At 42.9% G+C, this 22,303-nt stretch overlaps 1 protein-coding gene across 1 annotated transcript in view; it reads left to right on the top strand.

Moving 5' to 3' along the window:
• The window catches only part of ankrd55 (ankyrin repeat domain 55), a 144,508-nt gene extending 125,668 nt beyond the window's left edge, over positions 1–18,840 (top strand). The window contains exons 14-15 of the mRNA XM_069923079.1: positions 4,439–4,540; positions 18,394–18,840. Coding sequence (XP_069779180.1) covers positions 4,439–4,540; positions 18,394–18,662 — 371 coding nt within the window. The 3' untranslated portion in view covers positions 18,663–18,840. The remainder of the gene's footprint in view (positions 1–4,438; positions 4,541–18,393) is intronic.
• Positions 18,841–22,303: the final 3,463 nt, after the last annotated feature.

Here is a 22,303-nt window from a genome sequence, read left to right as displayed (position 1 = left end):
GAACAAATCATCTGTCAGCAAATTATATCAACACTTTCATATAAAATCATTTATAATTTGTAATCCTCAGCAACCCATTTAATTTTCATCAGTTCCTCCAGTTTCTGTGCTGCACTAATAAGAAATCAAAGAAAAATTATGTTTCCATATTTTTTGTCCTCATCCTCAACTTGCCATTTGTTTATCTAATGACTTGCACTCAGGTTAGTTCAGATAAACAGAAGGAGCTGAAGAGGATACAAGGTATTTTTAATTATTGATTTTTGGTCTGTTGGCAAAGGCAACATTCATTGTCAATCCTGAAATGATCTTGAGAAGGTGGTGAACTGTTCTCTTCAACTCCTGCAAGTTGTTTGGTGAATGAGGAACGACAATACTTTTGGATTGGAATCTTGTTTGAGAGCATTAACCTCAAAAACAGACATCATTTTTCGCTTATCATCCCTCCACCCCACCATTGCTGATTAACCAACATCTCAATTTTAAAATCTCCATATGTGTCTCCATATTCTTCCTTTCCTACTTCTATAAACTCTTCCACCCCTCATTTACTTGTGCTCCAATTCGGTTTTCTTGATCACATAAGAATTCATTTATTACACCATTGGCATTTCTTGGAAACCAAGCATTTGATCACTTATCAAATATGTCTTTTGTGAAAATATCCCATGAAATAATTTAGTACATTTTGTTGCATCAATAAAAGAACATTTTTTGTTGTTATTTGCACAACATTTCAAAAGACAGGCTATATATTCCTCTGATGAGACTTCAAATATATCCTTATCAAATATTCTATCCCTTTATAGACTTAAACGTTTGACTATACACCATATAAAAAAAAGTTCTTTCTTCACCATCCACTATTCTATAAAATCTCAGATGCTACCAAGCTCAAATGAAACAACTCCCAGGGCAGAGAAAAATGTGAAATCAAAAATGGATGCATTCTTAAGGGAAACCAACAAGAGGAAGTATTCTTAGTATAAATCCATAAGTGAATCCATTTGTCACAGATGCACCTGCCATTAGGTTTTGTGGTAGGAGTGACCCTGTAAAATCTGTCTGGTGATGAGTCCCAATTCCACGCTTAGGGCACCCACCAGTGTTTGTAGCGACTGCATTAAACAGAACAAATTGAAAGCAATCTTAGCAGCTCAAGAAACCATCGACCAGGAGCTTTGTAAATTCACTGTCGTCAGAATTATATTCCATTACAGTTTGTAATGTCATGGTATGAAATATTCCTGACTTTATGATAACAATTGAATTGAGAGTCCAACCCTGGTATGTGAATGAGCATCCCATACTTAGAAGTAATGGGGTTGCCTGACATCATTCAGGAAGTAATTTGTTTGGCTGGCACATCTGTTAGCTTGCCAAACCAATATACATATGAAAATATTAATAGTTATGCGACCTCTTGTGCTATAATCTTTTATGTAAAGCATAGAAAATTATAGCACAGTACCGGCCCTTCTGCCCACAATGTTGTGCTGACCTATATAAACTCACTCGACAAACTAAACCTTCCCTACCTCACATCCATAACCCTTTATTTTTCTTGTATCCAAGTGCCTATCTAAGAATCTTTTAAATGTCCCTTTTGTACTAGCCTCCCTCCACCACCATCCCTGGCAATGCATTCCAGACACCTCGTAACTGTACCCCGGGGTTTCCATACATCTCCCCAGTACTTTAGCCTGGGGTAACCATACATCTCCCCGTACTGTACACCCTACCGTACATCTCCCTGTTCTGTACCCCGGGATTACTGTAACATCTTCCTGTATTTACTCTGGTTCACTGTACATCTCCCTGTGCTGTACCCCGTGGTCACCGTATATCTCTGCTGTACTGTACTCCAGGTTCACTTCACATCTCCCTGTACTGTACCCCCGGGTCACTTTCATTTTATCTATTCTGTACACACTGTAGCAGCATTACAAAACTACAAAATATAATGCAGCAATTTAATTTAATTTTTTTAATTTTTAATTATAATTAGAGATAGAGCATGGTAACAGGCCCTTCTGGTCCATGAGCCCGTGCCACCCAAATATATTCAAATGACCAATTAACCTAATAACCTTATATGTTTTTGGAATGTGGGAGGAATCTGAAGCACCCAGAGGAAACCAACAGAGAGAACGTATAAATTCTTTACAGACAGCACCAGATTCGAACCCAGGACCCTGGTGCTGTAATAGCATTGTGTTAACCATTAAATTAAATTTGCCACATGGATGAAGAGGTAGAGAGATGGGTCAGTAAGTTTGTGGTACGGGGGAGATGTACGATGATCCCAGGATTCCGTATGGGGAGTGATGCACTTTGGAGTATCAAACTTGAAGGCAATGTTAATGGTTAATGGCCGGATTCTTTACAGTGTGGAAGCATAGAGGGACCTTGGGGTCCAAATCCATAGATCTCAAGGTCACCATGTAGGATGATTGGGTAGTTATGGTACATTGATTTCATTAGTCGGGGGATTGAGTTGATGACATGAAGTTTGGAGTTGTGTGGATAGTGTAGAAGGTTGTCATAGGTTACCAACAGGATAGAGACAAGATGCAGAGTTGGGTGGAAAAGTGGCAGATGAAGTTCAATCCAGATAAATATAGGGAAATATACAGTTATCTTGGGGCATGGTATAGGGAGATATTTTGTGACCACAGGGTATACAATACAGAGGTGATGTATGGTGACCATGGGGTACGGTACAGTACAGGGAGATGTACAGTGACCCAGGGGTACAGTACAGGGAGATGCGCAGTGAGCCTGGAATACAGTACAGCGGAGATATAGGGTGACAACGGGGTACAGCACAGGGAGATGTACAGTGAACCAAAGTAAATACAGGAAGATGTTACAGTAATCCCGGGGTACAGAACAGGGAGATGTACGGTAAGGTGTACAGTTCGGGGAGATGTATGGTTACCCCAGGCTAAAGTACTGGGGAGATGTATGGAAACGCCGGGGTACAGTTACGAGGTGTCTGGAATGCATTGCCAGGGATGGTGGTGGAGGGAGGCTAGTACAAAAGGGACATTTAAAAGATTCTTAGATAGGCACTTGGATACAAGAAAAATAAAGGGTTACGGATGTGAGGTAGGGAAGGTTTAGTTTGTCGAGTGAGTTTATATAGGTCAGCACAACATTGTGGGCAGAAGGGCCGGTGCTGTGCTATAATTTTCTACGCTTTACATAAAAGATTATAGCATAATATTTTCATATGTATATTGGTTTGGCAAGCTAACAGAACCCACTCTTATTCTCATTTCCAAGCCTCACCTGCTTCAGTTTTACCTCAAAAATGTACATTTATGCGAGGGTAAATCTGTCTTCAAATAAAATTGCAAAATAATTACATTCGATTATATTAAAAATATGCAGCATGGAAACAGGTTGTTATACAAAACCAGTTTATGCCAGCTATTACAACACCAGCCACTAGGTTTGAATCCAGCACTGTCTGTAAGGAGTTAGTACGTTCTCCCTGTGTCTATGTGGTTTTCCTCCAGGTGCTCCAGTTTCTTCCCACCATTCAAAAACGTACAGGGGTTGTAAGTCAATTGGGTGTAATTGGGCTGCACAGACTCGTGGGCCGAAAGGGCCTGTTACCATTGTGTATGCCTAATTTAAAAATAATAATAATTTAATGGTCCACTCAATCCTCTTCCACTCAATCCTCTTCCCATCTTTCCTCATAAATACACTGTTATCTTCAATTACCCCCTCTTTGGAATGTTCTGCATTCTCACCACTCCTTGGCTTAAGATGTTCCTTCTGAATTTTATACTGGATTACTTGTTGCTTATTCTCGATTGATGATTCATCGTTAAGTTCTTTGTCCCTGTATCCACTCTATTAAAACTTTCCATCATATTGAAGACCTGTATAGTTCACCTCAAAAAAAAAGACCCATGGACCCATTTGATATAACATATTTGTATCAAGCATTTGTAATGTTACAAGTTCAAATTTTCTAATTGTGTTAAAAGGAGAGAAAAAATTCTTAAGAAATTAATTTCTAAATGGTCACATTTCCCTAAGTTATACTTATAATGTGTTAATTCATGTATTTCTTTTTTTTTCCTGTTATTGTTTGTCAAAATTGCTTAAGGTGCATCTTGCACCTTAAGTTAATGTTTCTGTACACATATGCACACACCTTTGCAGTTACTTCCTGCAGTAGAAATGGGTGGAACTATCCTTTTTAATGTGGTTGACCATGTTGGTCACAGAACTGATCACTGGATCACATCCAAATGAGGCAAACAATGATAAAGATGATTAATCTCACAAACTTCTAAACAGTATTTCAAAATACAAACAGAATCCCAAAGCAATGTAGATTATCATGCAAGTCCCAGTGTTGAAAATATACTCTGTATTATCTGCATATTATTAATTTTATATTCTCTTTTGTGTATAGGAGGAAATGTGAATATAACCTCCACTGAGAGAATGAAAGTAAAAGATTCAATCCCTACAAGGTCCTACCTTGCTCCTATTGTTGATGACTCTACTTATAAGTGTAGGTGAATATTTATTAAAGGTTTGGTGTAAATTATCTTAGAGAAGTCTTGAGCATAACTGCTAATATCTAAATGTGGTTTTTTTTTATGTCATGGGATTCACTATTGACAACCAAAATCATTTGAATGCAATTTCTTATTTTGCAGACATGTAATTCAGGCTGTGAAATAGACTACAAGTGCTGGGACATCATATTCCAACTTTATAGAATATTGGTTAGATCATATATGGAATGTTGTCTGCAGTTCTGGTTGCCACAGTATAAGAATGATATGATTGTATTGGAAAGGATGCAAATGCAATTCTCCAGAAGGTTGACTCGAGCATTTCATTTAACTTGATAAGCTGGATTTGTTGTCCTTTTGGGGTCCAGGAGGCTGATGTGATAGTGCTATATAAAATTTTGAGGGTGTCACAGGAAAAAAAGAGTAATCTCTCAAACACAGTGGAAAGTTTCTAAGGAAACCCCCCCCCCCCAGCCATAAATCCAGCCAGAGAGCCAGGAGAACCATCCTCCCTGTCCAGTCATTCCTTTCAAAAAGTAACTGTTGTTGAATCTCTGAGATTGTAGGGCTCGTCTGAAACATGAGTTATAGTGCGTACTCCTCCCTGATGAGCTAGCTAGTAATCCATGGCATATCAGATTTGTTGAGCAGATAAACGCAACTCTGTAAATTCTTTATTGATGGCCTCAAACTCTTCCATTGTGCTCTTCCCTAATCTAGCCAGTCCACAAATAAGGTAATTCCAATTTTTTTTATGCTATGGCTCCCGCCAAACCTCCTAAAGAGAGAGAACTCAGGATCCCATAGCCGATAGAGGAGCCTAGTGCTTTTGGATTTGTCCAATCTGCACAGAACTCTTAGCTTATAGTTTGAGCTGCAAACCTTCGCCTTCTCTGAGGGCACTGGACCATAGCTGATCCAATGCTGTGCACTGCAAACGAGGTTGGTAGAGTGGGAGTTGCTGTGGATTAGGTCCTATTAAGAAGAAAGCCAAATCCCTTCTTAGCCTGGTAACATTTCATTTTAGTTTTTCCTGTTCATGTCATTTGTGTTTTATGCCAATTAATCATTCCCTTACATTCCCTTATAAGGGTCAAAATCTGAAGTATTATATGGGTATATCAAAAACGAAGTTGTGACATGCATGCTATTGAACTTCCCACAGAATCTTCGTGGTCCTCCTTTACATCGATGGACTGTTCTGTAGTGCAAGTACAATCAAACCAGTCCCTTTTTATGCTACATCATCGATGTGTGCAGTGGGTCGCAGAACAGGACATATTGTTGGGAACTTTGACCACTGCACTTCCCCACTCCTGTCTGGTAAAGTAAAGGAGGTAGTACTGTGTGTCAGTACAGTCAGCCCCGATTCCTGGATAAGGAGCAGACCCAGCACAATCAGGGCAAGGGGATACCTGTCTTCTATTATATACAAACTCTACACACTGTCCTACTACTCCTCACACAAATTTGCCTGTGCTCCCTTTTAAAGGGGCATCTGACATGTCAGTGGTATACAAGGGTTTAGGATTCCACAAACAAGGCCTCAACTAACTGTGTTAATGGGTAACATGCAGTTCAATTCCCATGAAGTCTCTGATGCGTTTGGCAGAATAGATGACTGTTTAAGGCCTAGAAGAGTACCACATTCATTGACACAAGTCCAAACAGTATTTTTAGCTTTCTTCTGTTGCTCATAGCTGACGATTACTAAAGGCAATCAATTCGACTCTGTTTCCTGTGGGTGGTGCCGTTTACACTTTGCCACATGGATCCTGTCTAATTTGAGGGCTGTTCGGGTGGTCAGCAACATAGTGCATGGTCCTTTCCACCTAGGAGAGGACGATTCCTTGTTTAAACTTTTTACATGCACCTTGTTTCCTGGGCAGAACACATGTAAAGGGGCATTTCCCAGAGGGACATGGGCTTGTCTCATTTTTGCATGTAATTCAGAAGCCCTTTTCCATATGGCCTGTGCATAAGCCAAAGTTTATTCATCATTCCAAATTAGGGCCATCTTTCTCCCGCACAGTGGAGGCTTAGTTCCTGTGGTCATTGGACGTCCCATGATACCTTCATGGGGTGTCAATCCCATGGACCGGTTCCTCCTGTTTCATACTACAAGGAGAGCCTCAGGCCAGGGTAAATTATTGTCCTGGCACACCTTGGACAGAGTGTTCTTCAGTTCCCCATTTAATCTTTCCACTCTCCCCGATGATTGAGGCCGATAGGGAATATGCAACTTCCATTGGAACCCCATGACTTGCATCAAATCCTTTACTATCTTCCCCATAAAATGGGTATCCCTGTCACTATTCATCCCCATGGGCACTCCATATCTGGGTATTATCCCTTCCATGGTATTTTTACCTAGCACCTTTGGGTAGGGTAGGCTTCCACCCATCATGTGAACATATCTACCATTACCTGTGTATACTTGTATCCCAAAGCTGGGGGATGTGCACAAAATCAATTTGCAAATTTTCAAAAGGTAATTCAGGCATAGGAAGGTGATCATATGTAGCTCCCCCTTTCCCCGAGTGGTGCTGCTGGCAAACAGGACAAGATTGCATAATTGTTTGAATGATTAGTGTTATCCAGGGAGCATACCATTGTTGTTCAATAACATGTGGCATCCCTCCTTTGCCCATATGTGCCTGTGCATGAAACAGTGGCACGGGCAAAAACAGGTTTTGAGGACATATCACATTGCCTATGTGGGTGAAATAGGAAATCATCTTTTTGGTAACTCTGTGCATGATCCCAGTTACATTTCTCTTGCGAACTGGCATTCTGTGGCGCTTGTTGTAGCTTATCAGGAGCGAGTGAGGGGATGGGGGTGAATGAAAGGGGGGAACATGGAGGGCTTTGATCATCAAGTCTTGAATGGCAGCCACGCGTCTGGCAACCCCCTGCTCATTCATTCCCTCGGGAAACCGTCACATCTGCCTTTGTGTGCACCTTGCACTTAATGATAGCAGTCTGAGTTTACTGCTGAATGGCTTCAAGTTAATTCAGCACTAGCTACAAGTGTTTGATGGGCTTCCCAGATGAGGTGATGAATTTCCTGTTTTTCCAAATCTGTCCAAAATTATGCTCTACATCAAAGGCATAGCGGGAGTTTGTGTATATGTTGGATGACTTCCCCTTTACCAATATACAGGCTCTTGTCAAGGAAAAGAGTTCGGCTGCCTGTGCTGATGTACCTTAAGGTAGGGTGAAGGCTTCCACAATCTGATGTGGATTCACCACAGCATAGCCAGCCAGAAGCAGATCATCGCATGGTCTATGTGAGGACTTGTCAGTGAAGAAGATCAGATCTGGATTTGGCAGAGGATCAGATCGTAAGTCCATCCTGGGGGACTTAGAGTGCTGAGCCGTCACTAGGCAGACATGGTCATAGTCTTCCATTAGTTCTGGAATGAAGGTGGCGGGATTGACTGTCGGCAAGCATTGGTAGGTGTAGTTAGAGTGTGGCAGGATGATCACCTCATAGCCCATACGGTGGAAGGCAGTGAAGTTCTGTGTAGTGGTGGAGTTTAAAAGTAGCATCACAGCATGGGGCACACAAACCTCACATATATGGTCAAGAACCAGCGGCATGGACTTTTCCATCATGGTGGCAGTGGCCACTACAGCATGAAGTCAGGCAGGCATGCCCAAGACAACAGCAAGCAAAGCAATAGAGTTGTGGGCTACCAGTCTCTTCCCTCCTCCATGGGCCTGGGTTAGAATCCCTTCAAGGGTTAAATGAGGCACAGACTCCTCAGTATGATACAGCTCCCTACTTTGGAATACTTTGGAAAGAAGTCCTATTGGCCAATAATATAAATAGGCATCTGGGTGTATTTTCATCTTCTGACCCTCATAAACAGACACCCTTTTCCAATCATTAGGGTCATCTTGCAAGGTATACCATGCTGTACAATGCACTAGTTTGTGTTAACGCACTACCCATAGCAGAGCCTGCACTGTTTTCACAGGAGGTGCTGGTGTCATGTTGCTCAGTTCTTGTTGTATATAGTGCATTTGCACAGTGAAGGGGTTACTAGATAGCTGCCAGCAATACAGTATGGGCTCAGGTTTGCTTTCAGGGTTATGGAACAGCAAGACTAATTGGGACGCACACAAGGGTATGTCCATATACATACCTTGAGGAGTGTAGTAAATGGTAGCTCCCATTTTGCAAAGCCCTTGTCTTCCCAGCAAGGGCAGAGGGGTAGATTTAGAAACTATCACAGCTTCCTCTATTCTGTTGTCTCCCAACGATAGGGTGACATCCTTCAACAGAGGTTCTGTTAACAGAATTCTGGCTACCCCCCACAGTTATCACCCTGGTATGGCTTAAAGGTAAACCCAGAGAGGGGGATATAGAGGTTAGGGTGGCACCAGTATCTACCAAGGCTCGTAAATGGATGTCTCCTATCCTTAATGTCACCATAGGTTGCGTCTAAGAGTCTTGGAAAAGTGGTATGATCACGCCCTGTACCGCCAACCCTCCTGCACTTCCCTATTCTTCGTTGGGGAATGGCTGATTGTAAGCAAAAGAGGGAACCTTCCCCTCATTGGCATTTGTTGCTCAGGAGGATTCCCTAAGGTAGGCACTTCTCCTCTCCCTGGCCCAGTGTCCTTTCTTTCCACAGCTGCAGCATATATCTTTGGACATATCTGTCTTGTAGTCCCTGCTATTTCTTTTGCCAGTTTCTGTATTCCAGTCCTGCCTGTAAAATTGCATTTTTGATGATGGATTGGGTACATCACGGGGCCCCACAAAGAGTCTCTCCCTATCCATATTTACCAATGTGGTAATTATCTCAGCACAGGTCATGGCTTGCCAATTTATATTATGTGTCTTAAAGGCCTGGGCTTGTTGGGAGAGCATACAATTGAGAAAGGTTTGATGGACCCCTGCTTATTCCTCCAAGATGTTCCTGGATCTTGCTATAAAATCAGGGGGCCCTTCATCCTTTTGTTGCAGGCATTGAGTAACTTCCCCTAAATCTCCATGGCACTGGACTGCTCTCAAGATGGTTTATTTTCCCTTGTTCTGCAACCAGTGTGTGAGAGTTTCATTACCCTGCCAGTGCACCAATCACCATTCTCTCCAGGCAGAGCCAACACAGTATCTTGAAATACAGCCCAAGAACTGCTGGATGCACATTTCAGAAGAGTTCATAGATCGCCTGGGAGAGGATTATAAATGTTGCACATTTGCACTAGCCAATTTAGAAAAGCAGTCAGCCATTTTATGCCTCAGCCTGAGTCCATGGTTTTAAAATGGGAGCATTTTCAATCATTATTTTCTAGCAATCTAGGTGTACCTTCCGCAGAAGTTCCTCTCATTGCTCCCTCATCTGACCTTCCTGAGCTTGGTGTGAACCTATGGTTGTGTGCCATGGTCCTGCTGCCAGGGCATAACTATCTCTATTAGTTCACTATCATTCCATCAGGCCTGTTGTTAGGACCATAATTCCGTCCTTTAGCTGATACCATTTGGGTATCTGGGATACAGAGGAGCAAAGGTGAGAGAGTTAGATAGGGTTGCAGATCAACTGGGGGTGCTGTGGAAGTGGCAACCTGCTTGGGTGTCTTTTCAATATTCTTTGGATTTAGGGGCTAGTGTCTCTTTGCCACCTCCATCCATTTCTCAAAGCAACCTATCATCTACCCAAATTCCTATTTAGGGTCCACATCTCCATTAGCCACTGCGTCCCACCAGGTTTATATTAACTGTAATAGATTTATGTTAATCTTTAATTTAATGTTAAACTATATTTTTCATATATAAAAATGTCTTAGTAAGTTATAGAGTTAAAATATTCCATCTGTATTCTTAGTTGTGGGCTGGTACAGGGTCACACACAGGTCCTTTACAGATACTTTTTCAAATACACCATTGTATTCAGAGAAGAGTGTGCATTCTAGGAGTCACAGCATCTTGAACAGACAAAGCTGATGGATTTCAATTTGGTCTTAATTATTCAAGAACTGCTGAAGGAAGACATCTGATATAGCGTTGAGTTGTGTGTGAAGGTCACTCCTGTTATTCTTGTTAGTGTTTCAGTGATATCATATCAGAATGATCTTACCTTCACACGTGACCACATGGAATGCATGATCGTTCTATAGCTAAAGCAAACAGTGAGGGAGATAGTGGACATCCCTGCCTAGTTGACCTTGGTTCGATTATATATCCATTTACTGTCACCTTCACCAATGGTCCCTTATATAATGCTTTAATCCAATTAATATATTTCTCTGGTAGGTTGAACCGCTGTAGTACTTTAAATAAATAATTCCATTCTACCCTGTCAACGGCTTTCTCTGCATCAAAAGCCACCGCCACTGTTGGAGTCTTCTTTCCTTGTACTGCATGGATTAAGTTAATGACCTTAGAGATATTGTCAATGCCTGAAGAGGGCACACAAAATCAGTGAACCGATGCAGACTCAAAAGGCCAACATGGCCTGTTTCCGCTCCATAAATAGTTATATGGTTTTTAGTCAAAGCTACTTAACCCTCTTGAACAGAGATTAGGTCAGAGGTTGTTATGGATATGGAATGATTTAGAAAAAAGAACAGAATTTTGCTAGAAATAAAACTGATTGTCATGTTGTTTGCAATAATTGGGACTCATCTTGGTGATGATGCAACAGTCATATTATTTAGAGAAATATATTACTGAATTCAGACATTTTGAATTCAGTTTTGGAAGAGTTCAGTTTGGAGAGTACAGAAGTCAAAACACCTGTGTCACAGTGGTTGAAACCTTGTGAAAGACAGGGTTGAGTTACATTAACCACAATTAGTGCTGTTGTTGTGTATTACTCATTGGAAAAGGGGAACACAGAATCAGTGGCTTTTGAAATAAGAAGACTACTTCACTGGTATAACAGGTAAACTTTCATGTTAAGCAACACTTCACTTGTACATCCAGAGGCCTTGTTTACTGCATCCAGTGCACCCTTTGTGGCATTCTCTACATTGGAGTGGCCATTTGCAGACTGGGAGATCGCTTTGCTCATCACCTCCTCTTGGTCCATAACCACAGCGACCTCCCAGTGGCCAACCATTTCAATTCTATATCACACTCCCATGCTCATATGTTTGTCCATGGCCTTGTGTACTGTCCAACCCTGACCACCTGCAGATTGGAGGAACAACACCTTATTTTCTCTCTGGGCAGTATCCAGCCAGATGGCATGAACATTGACTTCACTGCTTTCCATTAAACCTGCTTGCCTTTTCTTCCCCCTCTCCCTTTCCTGCCTTTCCAGCTTTTTCATCTACACAAAAGCCCTACCTTTCCACCTCCCCCTCCTCCTCAGTGCTGCAGTCCCCTCCCTCCCTTCTCCACCTATCATCTCCTGCTTTGCCACCCACCCTTCCCCCTCCCACTCTTTTATTCTGACGGTCCCCATCATTTTCTCATATTTTGATGAAGGGCTCAAGCCTAAAACATAGTTATGTATCTGCCTTTGCTACATAAAGGACCCTGTTTGACCTGCTGAGTCTCTCCAGCATTGTGTTTTTTTAACTAAGACTACTTTGCTATCTCTTTGGAAAAGAGGACACATTTCTATTGGGTCTACTTTTGTGTATGGCCACTTTGTTTAACCATTGTCTGGTTTCTGACTTCCTCTTGGAAGAGGATAACCACATTTGTTTAACCTTTGTCTGGGTTTGTGAATTCGTTGTAGAAGAAAATAGTCAAATTGTGAGTAAAGAGGCCTGAAGATATAATGTATAATGTTTAATTTCTGAACTAAGAATTCAAAACCTTCAAGCAAGACTAAAATGATTCTGAACTTTTAAACATTGACTTTCAGAGTGGAACTTTAATCTCTCACACACACACACACACACTTACATTTGGCACATTGGGTTTAAATTTAGAGTTAAGTAAGTTTAGAGATAAGTAAGAAATGTTATGTTGTTAATAGTTTAATTACAAAACTATAATTTTGAATTTGCTGTTGTCTGGTGAATTTTCCATTGTTGTTCCTGTGTTAGCGCTAACAAAATTCCTTTAGTCCCAAACAAAATTTAAAAAGGTTGTTAGTTTGTAACATATTGGAATCTTGAGAGATACCCCATATGGCCAATCTCCCTGCGACCAGCCATATAGGTTGCTGCTAAATGTTACTGCAAACCGATCATCTCCAGATTTTTTTTTAAATTATGGTGTCTGCCAGCAATCCTGGAGGGAACCACCTGGTCTCCTACCTTTCGTTGGGTATCTTTTACTGTCTGTATTCATTTTCGGTCCCCTTACTAGTCTTCAGGACTCTCAGTGCTTTAGTCCCATTAGCAGGAGCAGCTTTTGCCACTCGACTGCTCATTCATATCTCTTCGGCAGGAGTACCTTGTGCCTCTCGACTGCAGGCATTTTCCATTGTTCTGGAGAGAAACCAAAGTTATGCTGCGTGTTGAAGCAATAAAGCAATTACAGCATTCACGGGTGTAAAGGAATTCTGCAACAAGTTCCTCTGCTTCCTTTGTCTGTTCAGTGGCTACCCTTTTTTTATCCCCCTTGCAGTTAGGACTATCCCCCTTTCAGCTAGGATGCATTACCATCCTCCCACCTTTCAGATAGGGTTTCAGAAACTGTCACCTCCCTTTCGGAGTGGCGAGACTTTCCCAACTTGGAAAATATTTTTTTCCCTCTTGGGTTCTTTCTGGGCCTCTGCTTTAGCCGGCCTCCTCATTATTCTTTTCCAACTTGAAAGGGAGTGGAATGTCTTATGAGAGTCCCATCTGGGTCACCGTATGTTGTGGAGGGAAAAAAAAGTTATCTCTTGGACACAGGAAAGTTTCTAAGGAAAACCTTTATTTGCAAGCATGATATCATGGAAAAGCTAGTCTCCTAAGAGCAGAGCTTTGATCCTCTGCCCTGTGAGAAAAACTGCAACATTTATATCCAAAATACAAGTGATAAGAAAACATTCCCCTATCGAGAACAAAGAAGCATCAATCAATCAGTTCGAAGGCCATTTGGCTTGATGTGATTAGGGAAGCTGTTGTCACCTCTATCTCGAGGAGCAACATAATTTATTGAGTTCGCAACTATGGGAGGATTAGCGGGGGAGGGGGGCTAGAAAACAATTGACCATTTGTTAGGAGCAGGCAGCACATGGTTTGTAGAGACTCAGCAGGTCAAACAGGGTCCTTTATGTAGCAAAGGCAGATACATAACTATGTTTTAGAATCTGTTCCATCACATTCACCCCTTCTTTGAGAACTGACCCTAGGGTAGATGGAGGGCTGTAGAAAAAAAAGAAAGAAAAGAAAAAGAAAGGGCACGGTGGAGTTTAGGGGCTGTACCGGTCAGGGGGCCTAACCTTTCGACGTGACCGTCGTGGTGCCAGGATTGGGGTCGCTGGAGTCGTGTCACCGGCAGGCTCATAGGGTGCGGCCACTGCTTTGCTCAATTCCCCAATGGCATTGTCGACAGTCTGGTCTGAGCTGGTGGGCTGGTGTTGGTCCCTCTGTTCAAACACATGACCTGGGGGAGAAGGAATTGGAGGAGGTTGGGTTAAAGGCACTGCTGCGGCTGATCTGGCTTGGGCTAGGTCCCTTACCGAGACAGTGTCCTCCCGCCCGTCCAGGTACTCAACGTAGGCATAATGCGGGTTCACATGGAGCAGAGTCACTCAGTCAACCAAGGGGTCATTCATTGAGTACTGGACGTGGCGTCATAGGAGGACCGGCCCAGGAACTGTGAGCCACGCCAGTATGGTTGTTCCCAATTCAGATTTCCTCGGGAAAAAGAACATCCTTTCATGGGGGGTGGTATTGGTCGCGGTGCATAGGAGGGAGCGGATGGAGTGTAGGGCACTAGTGAGCACGTCCTGCCAGCGAGAGGTGGGGAGACCTTTGGACTAGAGGGCAAGCGTAACTGCTTTCCAGATGATGGCATTCTCTCTTTTGACATGCCCATTACCATGTGAGTTATAGCTGGTGGTCCTGCTTGAAGCAATACCACACTCCAGAAAGCGCTGCCGAAGATCTGCGCTCATAATCCTGTCACTGTGGATGTAACTGGAGTACCCGAAGATGGAGAAGATGCTGTGCAGGTCCTCTATGACTGAGGAGGCAGTTATGTCCAAGCAGGGCACAGCAAACAGGAAGCGGGAGTACTCATCGATAGCCGTACGGATGTAGGTATTACGGTTGGTCGACGGGAGGGGCCCCTTGATGTCCACGCTGAGATGCTCAAAGGTGCAGGTGGCTTTGATGATGTGGGTGTTCTCCAGATGGAAGAAGTGAGGCTTGCACTCAGCGCACACCGGGCAGGCTCAGGTCATGGAGCATATCTCCTTGACCGTGTAGGGCAGGTTGCAAGCCTTGACAAAGTGCGTGAACCTAGTGACCCCTGGATGACAGAGCTCCTCGTGGAGTCTCTGCAGCCTGTCCAGTTGTATGTTGGTGCAGGTCCCCCTGGAGAGTGCATCTGGAGGGTCGTTGAGTTTACCAGGCCGATAGAGTATGTCATAATTATAGGTGGAGAGCTCAATTCTCCACCTGGCAATTATGTCATTCTTGATCTTACCTCGCAGGGTATTGCTAACCAAAAAGGAGACCGCATGTTGGTTGGTCAGCAGTGTAAAGCACCTGCCAGTGAGGTACTGTCTCCAACGATGTACTGCTTCGACTATGGCCTGGGCCTCCTTCTCGACAGAAGAGTGTCAACTCTCAGGACCCTGGAGGGTTCTGGATAAGGAGGCTACCGGCCGGCCGGCCTGGTTCAAAGTAGCTGCCAGTGCAAAGTCGGATGCATCGCTGTCGACTTGGAACGGGATGGATTCGTCGATGGCATGCAGTGTTGCAGCATCGGTGTCCACTTTGATGCGGTCAGGGCCGCTCTGGCTTCGGTTGACAGGGGGAAGGAGGTGGTCTTGATGAGTGGCCGTGCCTTGTCGGTATAGTGTGGATCCCATTGGGCATAGTAGGAGAAAAAGCCCAGGCAGCATCTGAGTGCCTTCTGGGTGTTGGGGTGGGGGGGGTAACAAGTCCATGAGGGGATGGATGCGGTCAGGGTCCAGCATGACCACCCCTTTCTCCACCACACAACTTAGAATTGCGAGCCGAGTGGTCTGGAAGACACACTTGTCGAAAATGTAGGTCAAGTTCAGCCGAATTGCGGTCTTAAAAAATTTTTCAATGTTGGCATCATGATCCTCCATGTCATGGCTGCAGATGGTGATGGCGGGCTCAGCAGTGATGGCAGCGGGTCCCTGGTCAGCAGCGGCGGCGTTGAGTTTGGGGCTGGGGCCTGGTCAGATGTTGCTTCATGAGGGAGAGTGGACGTCATTGCGGCGAGGGTAGGTTGTACCTTCTGCGCTCAACATCTGCCCTGTGATCTCAGGCGCTGCCGCGTGGCGGAGCCCTCGCTCTCATTGGACGAGAGCTCTGAGGAAGAAGTGTTTGAATGGGAGGGTGGCGATTGGGCCTCACACGAGGCACAGTATTTAACAGCGGCCATTTTGGAGTGACAGACTACAGCAAAGTGGCCTTTTTTAAGGCACTTTTGGCACCTGGCTTTTCTTGCCAGGGACTGGGACCTGCTGTGCTTGTTCCTCCCACAGAAATAACACTTTGGGAGTTGCATCGGGCAGTGTAGCAGCAGCCAACAGGCCGTCAGTGTGCCGGGGGTTAGTAGGGTAGAGGGAGGGCATCCTACTCACATCAGAGTGTGGGGACCAGCCCCGAGAGTACATGTCCATACTTAAGACTGCAGCCTCCATTGTCTCTGCAATCCGGATCACATCCTCTAGGTTTTCTCCCCCATGTTGTAGCAGGCGCTGCCTTACCTCATTCGATCAAACCCCGGCCACATAGGCATCTCGAATGAGATCGTCTGTGGTCTCCGCAGCAGTTCTGTCTGTGCAGGCACAGTCCCTGCTCATTGCCCTTAGTGCCAGAATATAAACTCTACAGGACTCACCGGGCTGTTCCCTCTTGTTGCAAGTTTGTACCGAGCATAGACCCTGTTCACCAGATGCTCGTAGAGCCCTTTCAGCACCTTCATGGCTGCAGCGTAAGTGGTCACATCCTGGATGCTCTGGTAGACTCTCAGGGACACCATAGTCATCAATATTAGTAGTCGATGGCTGTCCTCTATCAAGGCAGGGCCAGAGAGCTGTAAGTATGTTTCGAAGCATCTCACCCAGTGCTTAAAGTCATTCGAGGCTGTAGCTGACTGTGGGTTGATGTCGAGGTGTTCCAGCCGTAGCATACGCTCCATCCCTTCAAAACCTTTTTAGTTAATAAAATTGTAGAGCACGTCGAAAGAACTTGTTGATCCAAACAAGGCTTTTATTAACTAAAAGACTGGAGCATATCACATGTAGGTTGACCTGTCCAGAATGACCTGGTCTGGCTAGGAGCAATCCTTTAAGACTTGCCAGTAGGTGTGGCTACGCTCTCAGTCAATCACAGTCATCCTACACTACCATCTGTACATATACATATTGGTGATAGAATCTGTACTATCACATTCCCCTATCGAGAACAAAGAAGCATCAATCAATCAGTTCGAAGGCCATTTGGCTTGATGTGATTAGGATGCATTTGTCACATCTATCTCGAGGAGCAACATAATTTATTGAGTTTGCAACTAGGGGAGGATTAGCAGGGGGAGGGGGGGCTAGAAAACAATTGACCATTTGTTAGGAGCAGGCACATGGTTCCCTGCAGAATTAGTAATTAAACAAGAAAATCTTAATTTTTTTCTCCCACGGGGGTAAATAGTTAACATTGTTTTCCCATGGTATGGTTTCTAAGATAAGAGAACAAGGTTTAAGATGAAAGTTGGAGATTTAGAGGGGGTCTGAAGAGAATTTATTTTCACAAGGAATGTGCTTGGCGTCTGGAATATACTGCCTAAAGAGGTGGTGGAGACAAATATTCTCATACTTAAGTTACATCTGAAAAAGTACCAGGACCACCAAGGTATAGCAGGCTATGGATCTAATGTGGGTGAATCAACTTGAATGGAGAATTATGTTAGCAGTATGTTCTCAGTGGGCCGAAAGCCCTGTTTCTGCGCTGTGCAACTCTATGACGTGGTAGTCTAGTAATATGCCTGTGTATAAGCATTTTGGAAGGTTCAATACAAAATTGGACATCATTCTATGTTTATCTTTTCATCTCCTTCATTGAAACAATAACATAACAATGTAGTTCTTGTCATTGTAAACCACTTACAGGAAAAAATATCAAATTAGGTAAACATATCCAAATGCACTCACTTAATCCCTATGCCAGCAGAGAATGTTAAGATGCTGCAGCTGATGTGAATATCTTGGTTATGAGATCTTATTGCGCAGTGGTTCTCAACCTTTTTCTTTCGACTCACACACTACTTTAAGTAATCCCTATGCTATGGGTGCTCTGTGGTTAGTAAGGGATGGCTTAAGGTGGTATATGGGTGGAAAGAAAAAAATGTTTGAAAACCACTGTTTAATTGTACCTAATCAACTCGTTATGTTCACGGTTTCAGAAGCTCCAAAGGAAATGGGCCAATGACAATTTTTCTCAAGCTAAATATTTCAGTAAAAATTGGGTCTAGAGCAGTGATTCTCAACCTTCCCTTCCCACTCACATTCCACCTTAAGCCATCCCTTACTAATCACAGAGCACTGATGGCATAGGGATTACATAAAGTAAGTGGGGGGGGAAAAAAAAGGTTGAGAGCCACTGCCTTATTGTATTGATTAGGCCTAACATTCTAGCAATGTATCTTTATTTAAAAAAAAACAAAAAAGAGCTTAAATATGTTTCTTTAACAATAACATTTGAAATTTATTTAGGTTAAATATTAACTTCCTTTTTTTGATTGTAGGCAATCTTCCATCAGAAATGGCAAAAATCAAAGCACCTCCTCAGACTCCTATGTGGACTACTCCAGAACATCACCCACCAAGACTCCCATCTAGAATACAGAGAGAAAGAACTAGCCAAAGACATTCACTGAATTCATTTTTTCCAGTCGTTTCAGGTGATTCTATGAGGGTCAATCCCGTACTCCCTGCTATTCCATCTCAGAAGAAAATAACATACTTAGAAGGTTTGTCCAAATGTGAAAACGATTCCCAAATGGAGAATCAATAACTATCAAAGAGTAGAATAAATATGTACAAATAATATTTGATATCTGATCAATTCTGAATTAGATTACTGGCTATAATCACCATATTCTGCAGGAATTGGGTGTCAACCCATTTCCCTGGATTGGGTATTATTGTTTGAACTTATTATTGTTAATAAATTGGCCTATGGAAAAAAACTATTCATTGGATTGATACTTTCAGAATGTTCCCAGGTTTATTTGTTTCTTTTTATTTTGCACATCCTCATTCAATTAATTGTATAGTCCAAATGTTGGAAATCCATAGCAGATTGATCATCAGGTTCACACCACCCAGCAGAGCAAACCTTCAATCTCATTCCTTTCTTCCTTCCCTACATTCCTCTCATGTGCCCAAGGGAATTAATAGGCTATAATAACCTTCTGTCATTTTCAGGTAAATCCTGAATGAACATGGATAGTTGAATTCCTTTTGATTCCAGTGACCTTGCCTGTTCAACACAATAATTTACAGTGACCAATTAACCTTACATTAGTTCTTGGACAATTGGAGGAAATTCATGCCCCTGGTGGAAACCCATTCACTTAATACCACATGGACAGTCAGGAAGACAAATAATTGATACTTAATTAGAACATCTACAACTGTGAAATAGTTCTTATAGGTATTTCCAAATGTGATATCAAATTAGTGAAAAGCTAAAAATGTTAACACCTTTCAGGCCACAGAAATAACCTTAGATTCCAAGAATGGACTTCTGATCATTGTTCATTCCAGATATACCAAAAATTGACAGAACAGTGCATGCTATCCCTTGATTTCTTTGGTTTACACATGGAGAATTGTCACATCATAATGCACCAGAAGGCAGCAGGTGATGATAGGCCAGTATATCAGCAAGAAATGGATAACAAGAGAAGACTAGATGAGAGAAGAAAAGGATATGGATATATGAAAAGAGTACAGTAGAAATCCAAACATCCAGACTACTCAGGATTGGGTCACTCAGGATTTTCGGATTTTCCGGATTCTCAGGCAATACCTTTAAAATTTAAATTTAAGGAGAAGTAAAGAGATGAACAGGAAAATTTTGATAGTTTATTCATTAGCGAATACAGTATGCTTCATTTATCTAAACAAGAAGTTTTAAAGAAAAATAAAGTCAAGAAGTGTGATCGCTTGTTGCCACTGTGCATCTGTGGCACTTATGCATGCACACATGCACAGAAAAGCCCGCTGAAATTAAAACGTTTGAGAGTTTTCAGAAAATCCAGATTCTCGAGTGGTCGATAAAACTTAATTGGGCTGAGAGTACCCAATTGAGAGGTGCCATTTTTTCTGGAATATTCAAAAGGAACTCTGCATGAGAAATGCTCTCATAATATGTAGTCAGCTAAAATCAGCTAGAACGTGTTTTGAGACAGTAAATGCCTGATCAAATTCTATGATTGGTGCAGAAACTCTCAAAATTTATTCCATTTCATTTTTTTTTAAATACATATACTGACAAAATACAGCACAATGTGATGTAATTTTTTGGGGGACATAGGTTTATTCTGGAGCAAACCTATTCAGGGGCAATGTTTACAATAATATCAACATTTCCAACCATATAACTGTTTAAGTACAAATTTTTATTTCTGCTTAAGTTCTGTTTATGGTCAATAATCAAAAACTGCTGTAGCTTCCCTCAGCTACACAATCAAACCTATAAATGAAGTCCATAATGAATAGTGTAGACTGCCGCTGCCATCGGCTGCTCTGTACCCGCTGCAATTGCATTGCAGCCACCATACTGTGCATGCGCAAACACCATGAGAGCCCATTAGCTGACCTGAGTACTAGCAGGGAGTAGATGCCATACTGTGGTGTTTCTCTCCCTATCCTAATGATTCTCAACCTTCTTCTTTCCACTCACATATCACTTTAAGTATTCCCTATGCCATAGGTGCCATGTGATTAGTAAGGGATTGCTTAAGGTGATATGTAGGTGAAAAGAAAGAGTTTGAAAATCACTGTTTTAATTGTACCTAATTGACTTGTTATGTGCACGGTTTCAGAACTCCAAAGGAAGTGGGCCAATGGCCGTTTTTCTCAAGCAAAATATTTCTAGAGCAGAGATTCTCAACCTTCCCTTCCCACTCACATACCACCTTAACCAATCCCTTACTAATTACAGAGCACCGATGGCATAGGGATAACTTAAACTGGTATGAGAGTGGAAAGAAAAAGGTTGAGAAACACTGCCCAACACTATTCATCATGCTTTGTTGTGTTCAGTAAAGTATTTTTTTTAAATTTACCTCATCCGCCGATTCGACTCATTATTAAGCACACAATAATGAACATAGAGTCAGAAGTGGGATCAAGAGTGCCCCAAGCCTGAAGTCTTCCAACTGCAAATTGGTCGCAGTGAGTAACCACAACCACGTTTTGTATGGTTACTATAATGGCGGATGGATTCAGGCAGCCCGACCCACTTTCACTTGATGGAAATGTGGCAGAAAACTGGCATATCTTTGAACAGGAATATGACGTATTCATAGTGGCAGCACATAGTGACAAGCCAGCCTGTACCAGACTGTACATTCTGTTAAATTTGGCGGGCCCAGAAGTCACTGAAAGGGAGAGGTTGTTTGTGTACGCAGGCGAAGTGTGTGACGGGAACCTCATTACCAGCCCGGCTGAGTCAAGAAAGAACCCCGAATGTTTAAAGCATAAATTCAGAGAACTGTGCAACCCTCAGAGAAATGTGACAATGGAAAGGCACAAATTCAACATGAGATACCACAAACCTGGCGAGTCGATATACTCGTATGTCAGTGATTTAAAAATCAGGACGAAAGCCTGGAATTTTGGGAGGCTTTACAATGAACTAAGTAAAGACAGAATGGTCTGTGGCAGATGTGATGATATGCTCCTGCGAGACAGCGAACTGACACTAGCAAAGTCTATTGCAACATGCTTGGCGTATGAAGTTATTGAGGAAAACAGAAAAAGGCTAGCCACTCCACAACATCAATGTTGTACAGGCAGGACCGGCGTGCAGACAGTGGCTGGAGGTTAATCAGTCGGGCCACACCATACCGTCCTGCGGAGGAGACCACATGCTAAGAAGGGAGATGTGCCCAACCCTCGGCCATCAGTGCAGGAATTGCGGCAAATGGAACCACTTCAGCAGATGCTGCAGATCCAGGCAGCAGAACACTGCACAGAGCAGATCCATTTGGAACCAGAGCAGACCCAGGAGGACCATTGACCATTTGGAACTGGAGCAGACCCAGGAGGACCATTGACCACTTGGAACTGGAGCAGAGAGGGATTGACCCTGATGATGAATACTATGTCGACGGCCTCACCATGAGGATGGAAGGCAACCCAATAAAAACCCGGCTCAGAGGTAACATTGAGGCCTTCATAATCATGGAAGTCAATGGCAAGATGGCCGAGATGAACGTCGACACTGGGGCCAATTGCAATGTCATGTCACTGAGGACATTCAACTGGCTGAGAAAGATGGAACAAGTCAAACCATGCATCAAGGCTATGGAGGCAGCAGAATCCAGACCAGTGGCATGGCACAGCTGTGGTGTTTAGTACAAGGATGGCTCCACATGCTAATCTTCTTTGTGGACTGCAAGGACTTTATGCCTCTGCTAGGCC

Source organism: Narcine bancroftii, chromosome 3, assembly GCF_036971445.1.
Source record: "Narcine bancroftii isolate sNarBan1 chromosome 3, sNarBan1.hap1, whole genome shotgun sequence".
NCBI classification, from domain to species: domain Eukaryota; kingdom Metazoa; phylum Chordata; class Chondrichthyes; order Torpediniformes; family Narcinidae; genus Narcine; species Narcine bancroftii.
Note: the sequence above shows the minus strand (reverse complement) of the source record. Positions and strands in the feature narration are given on the sequence as shown.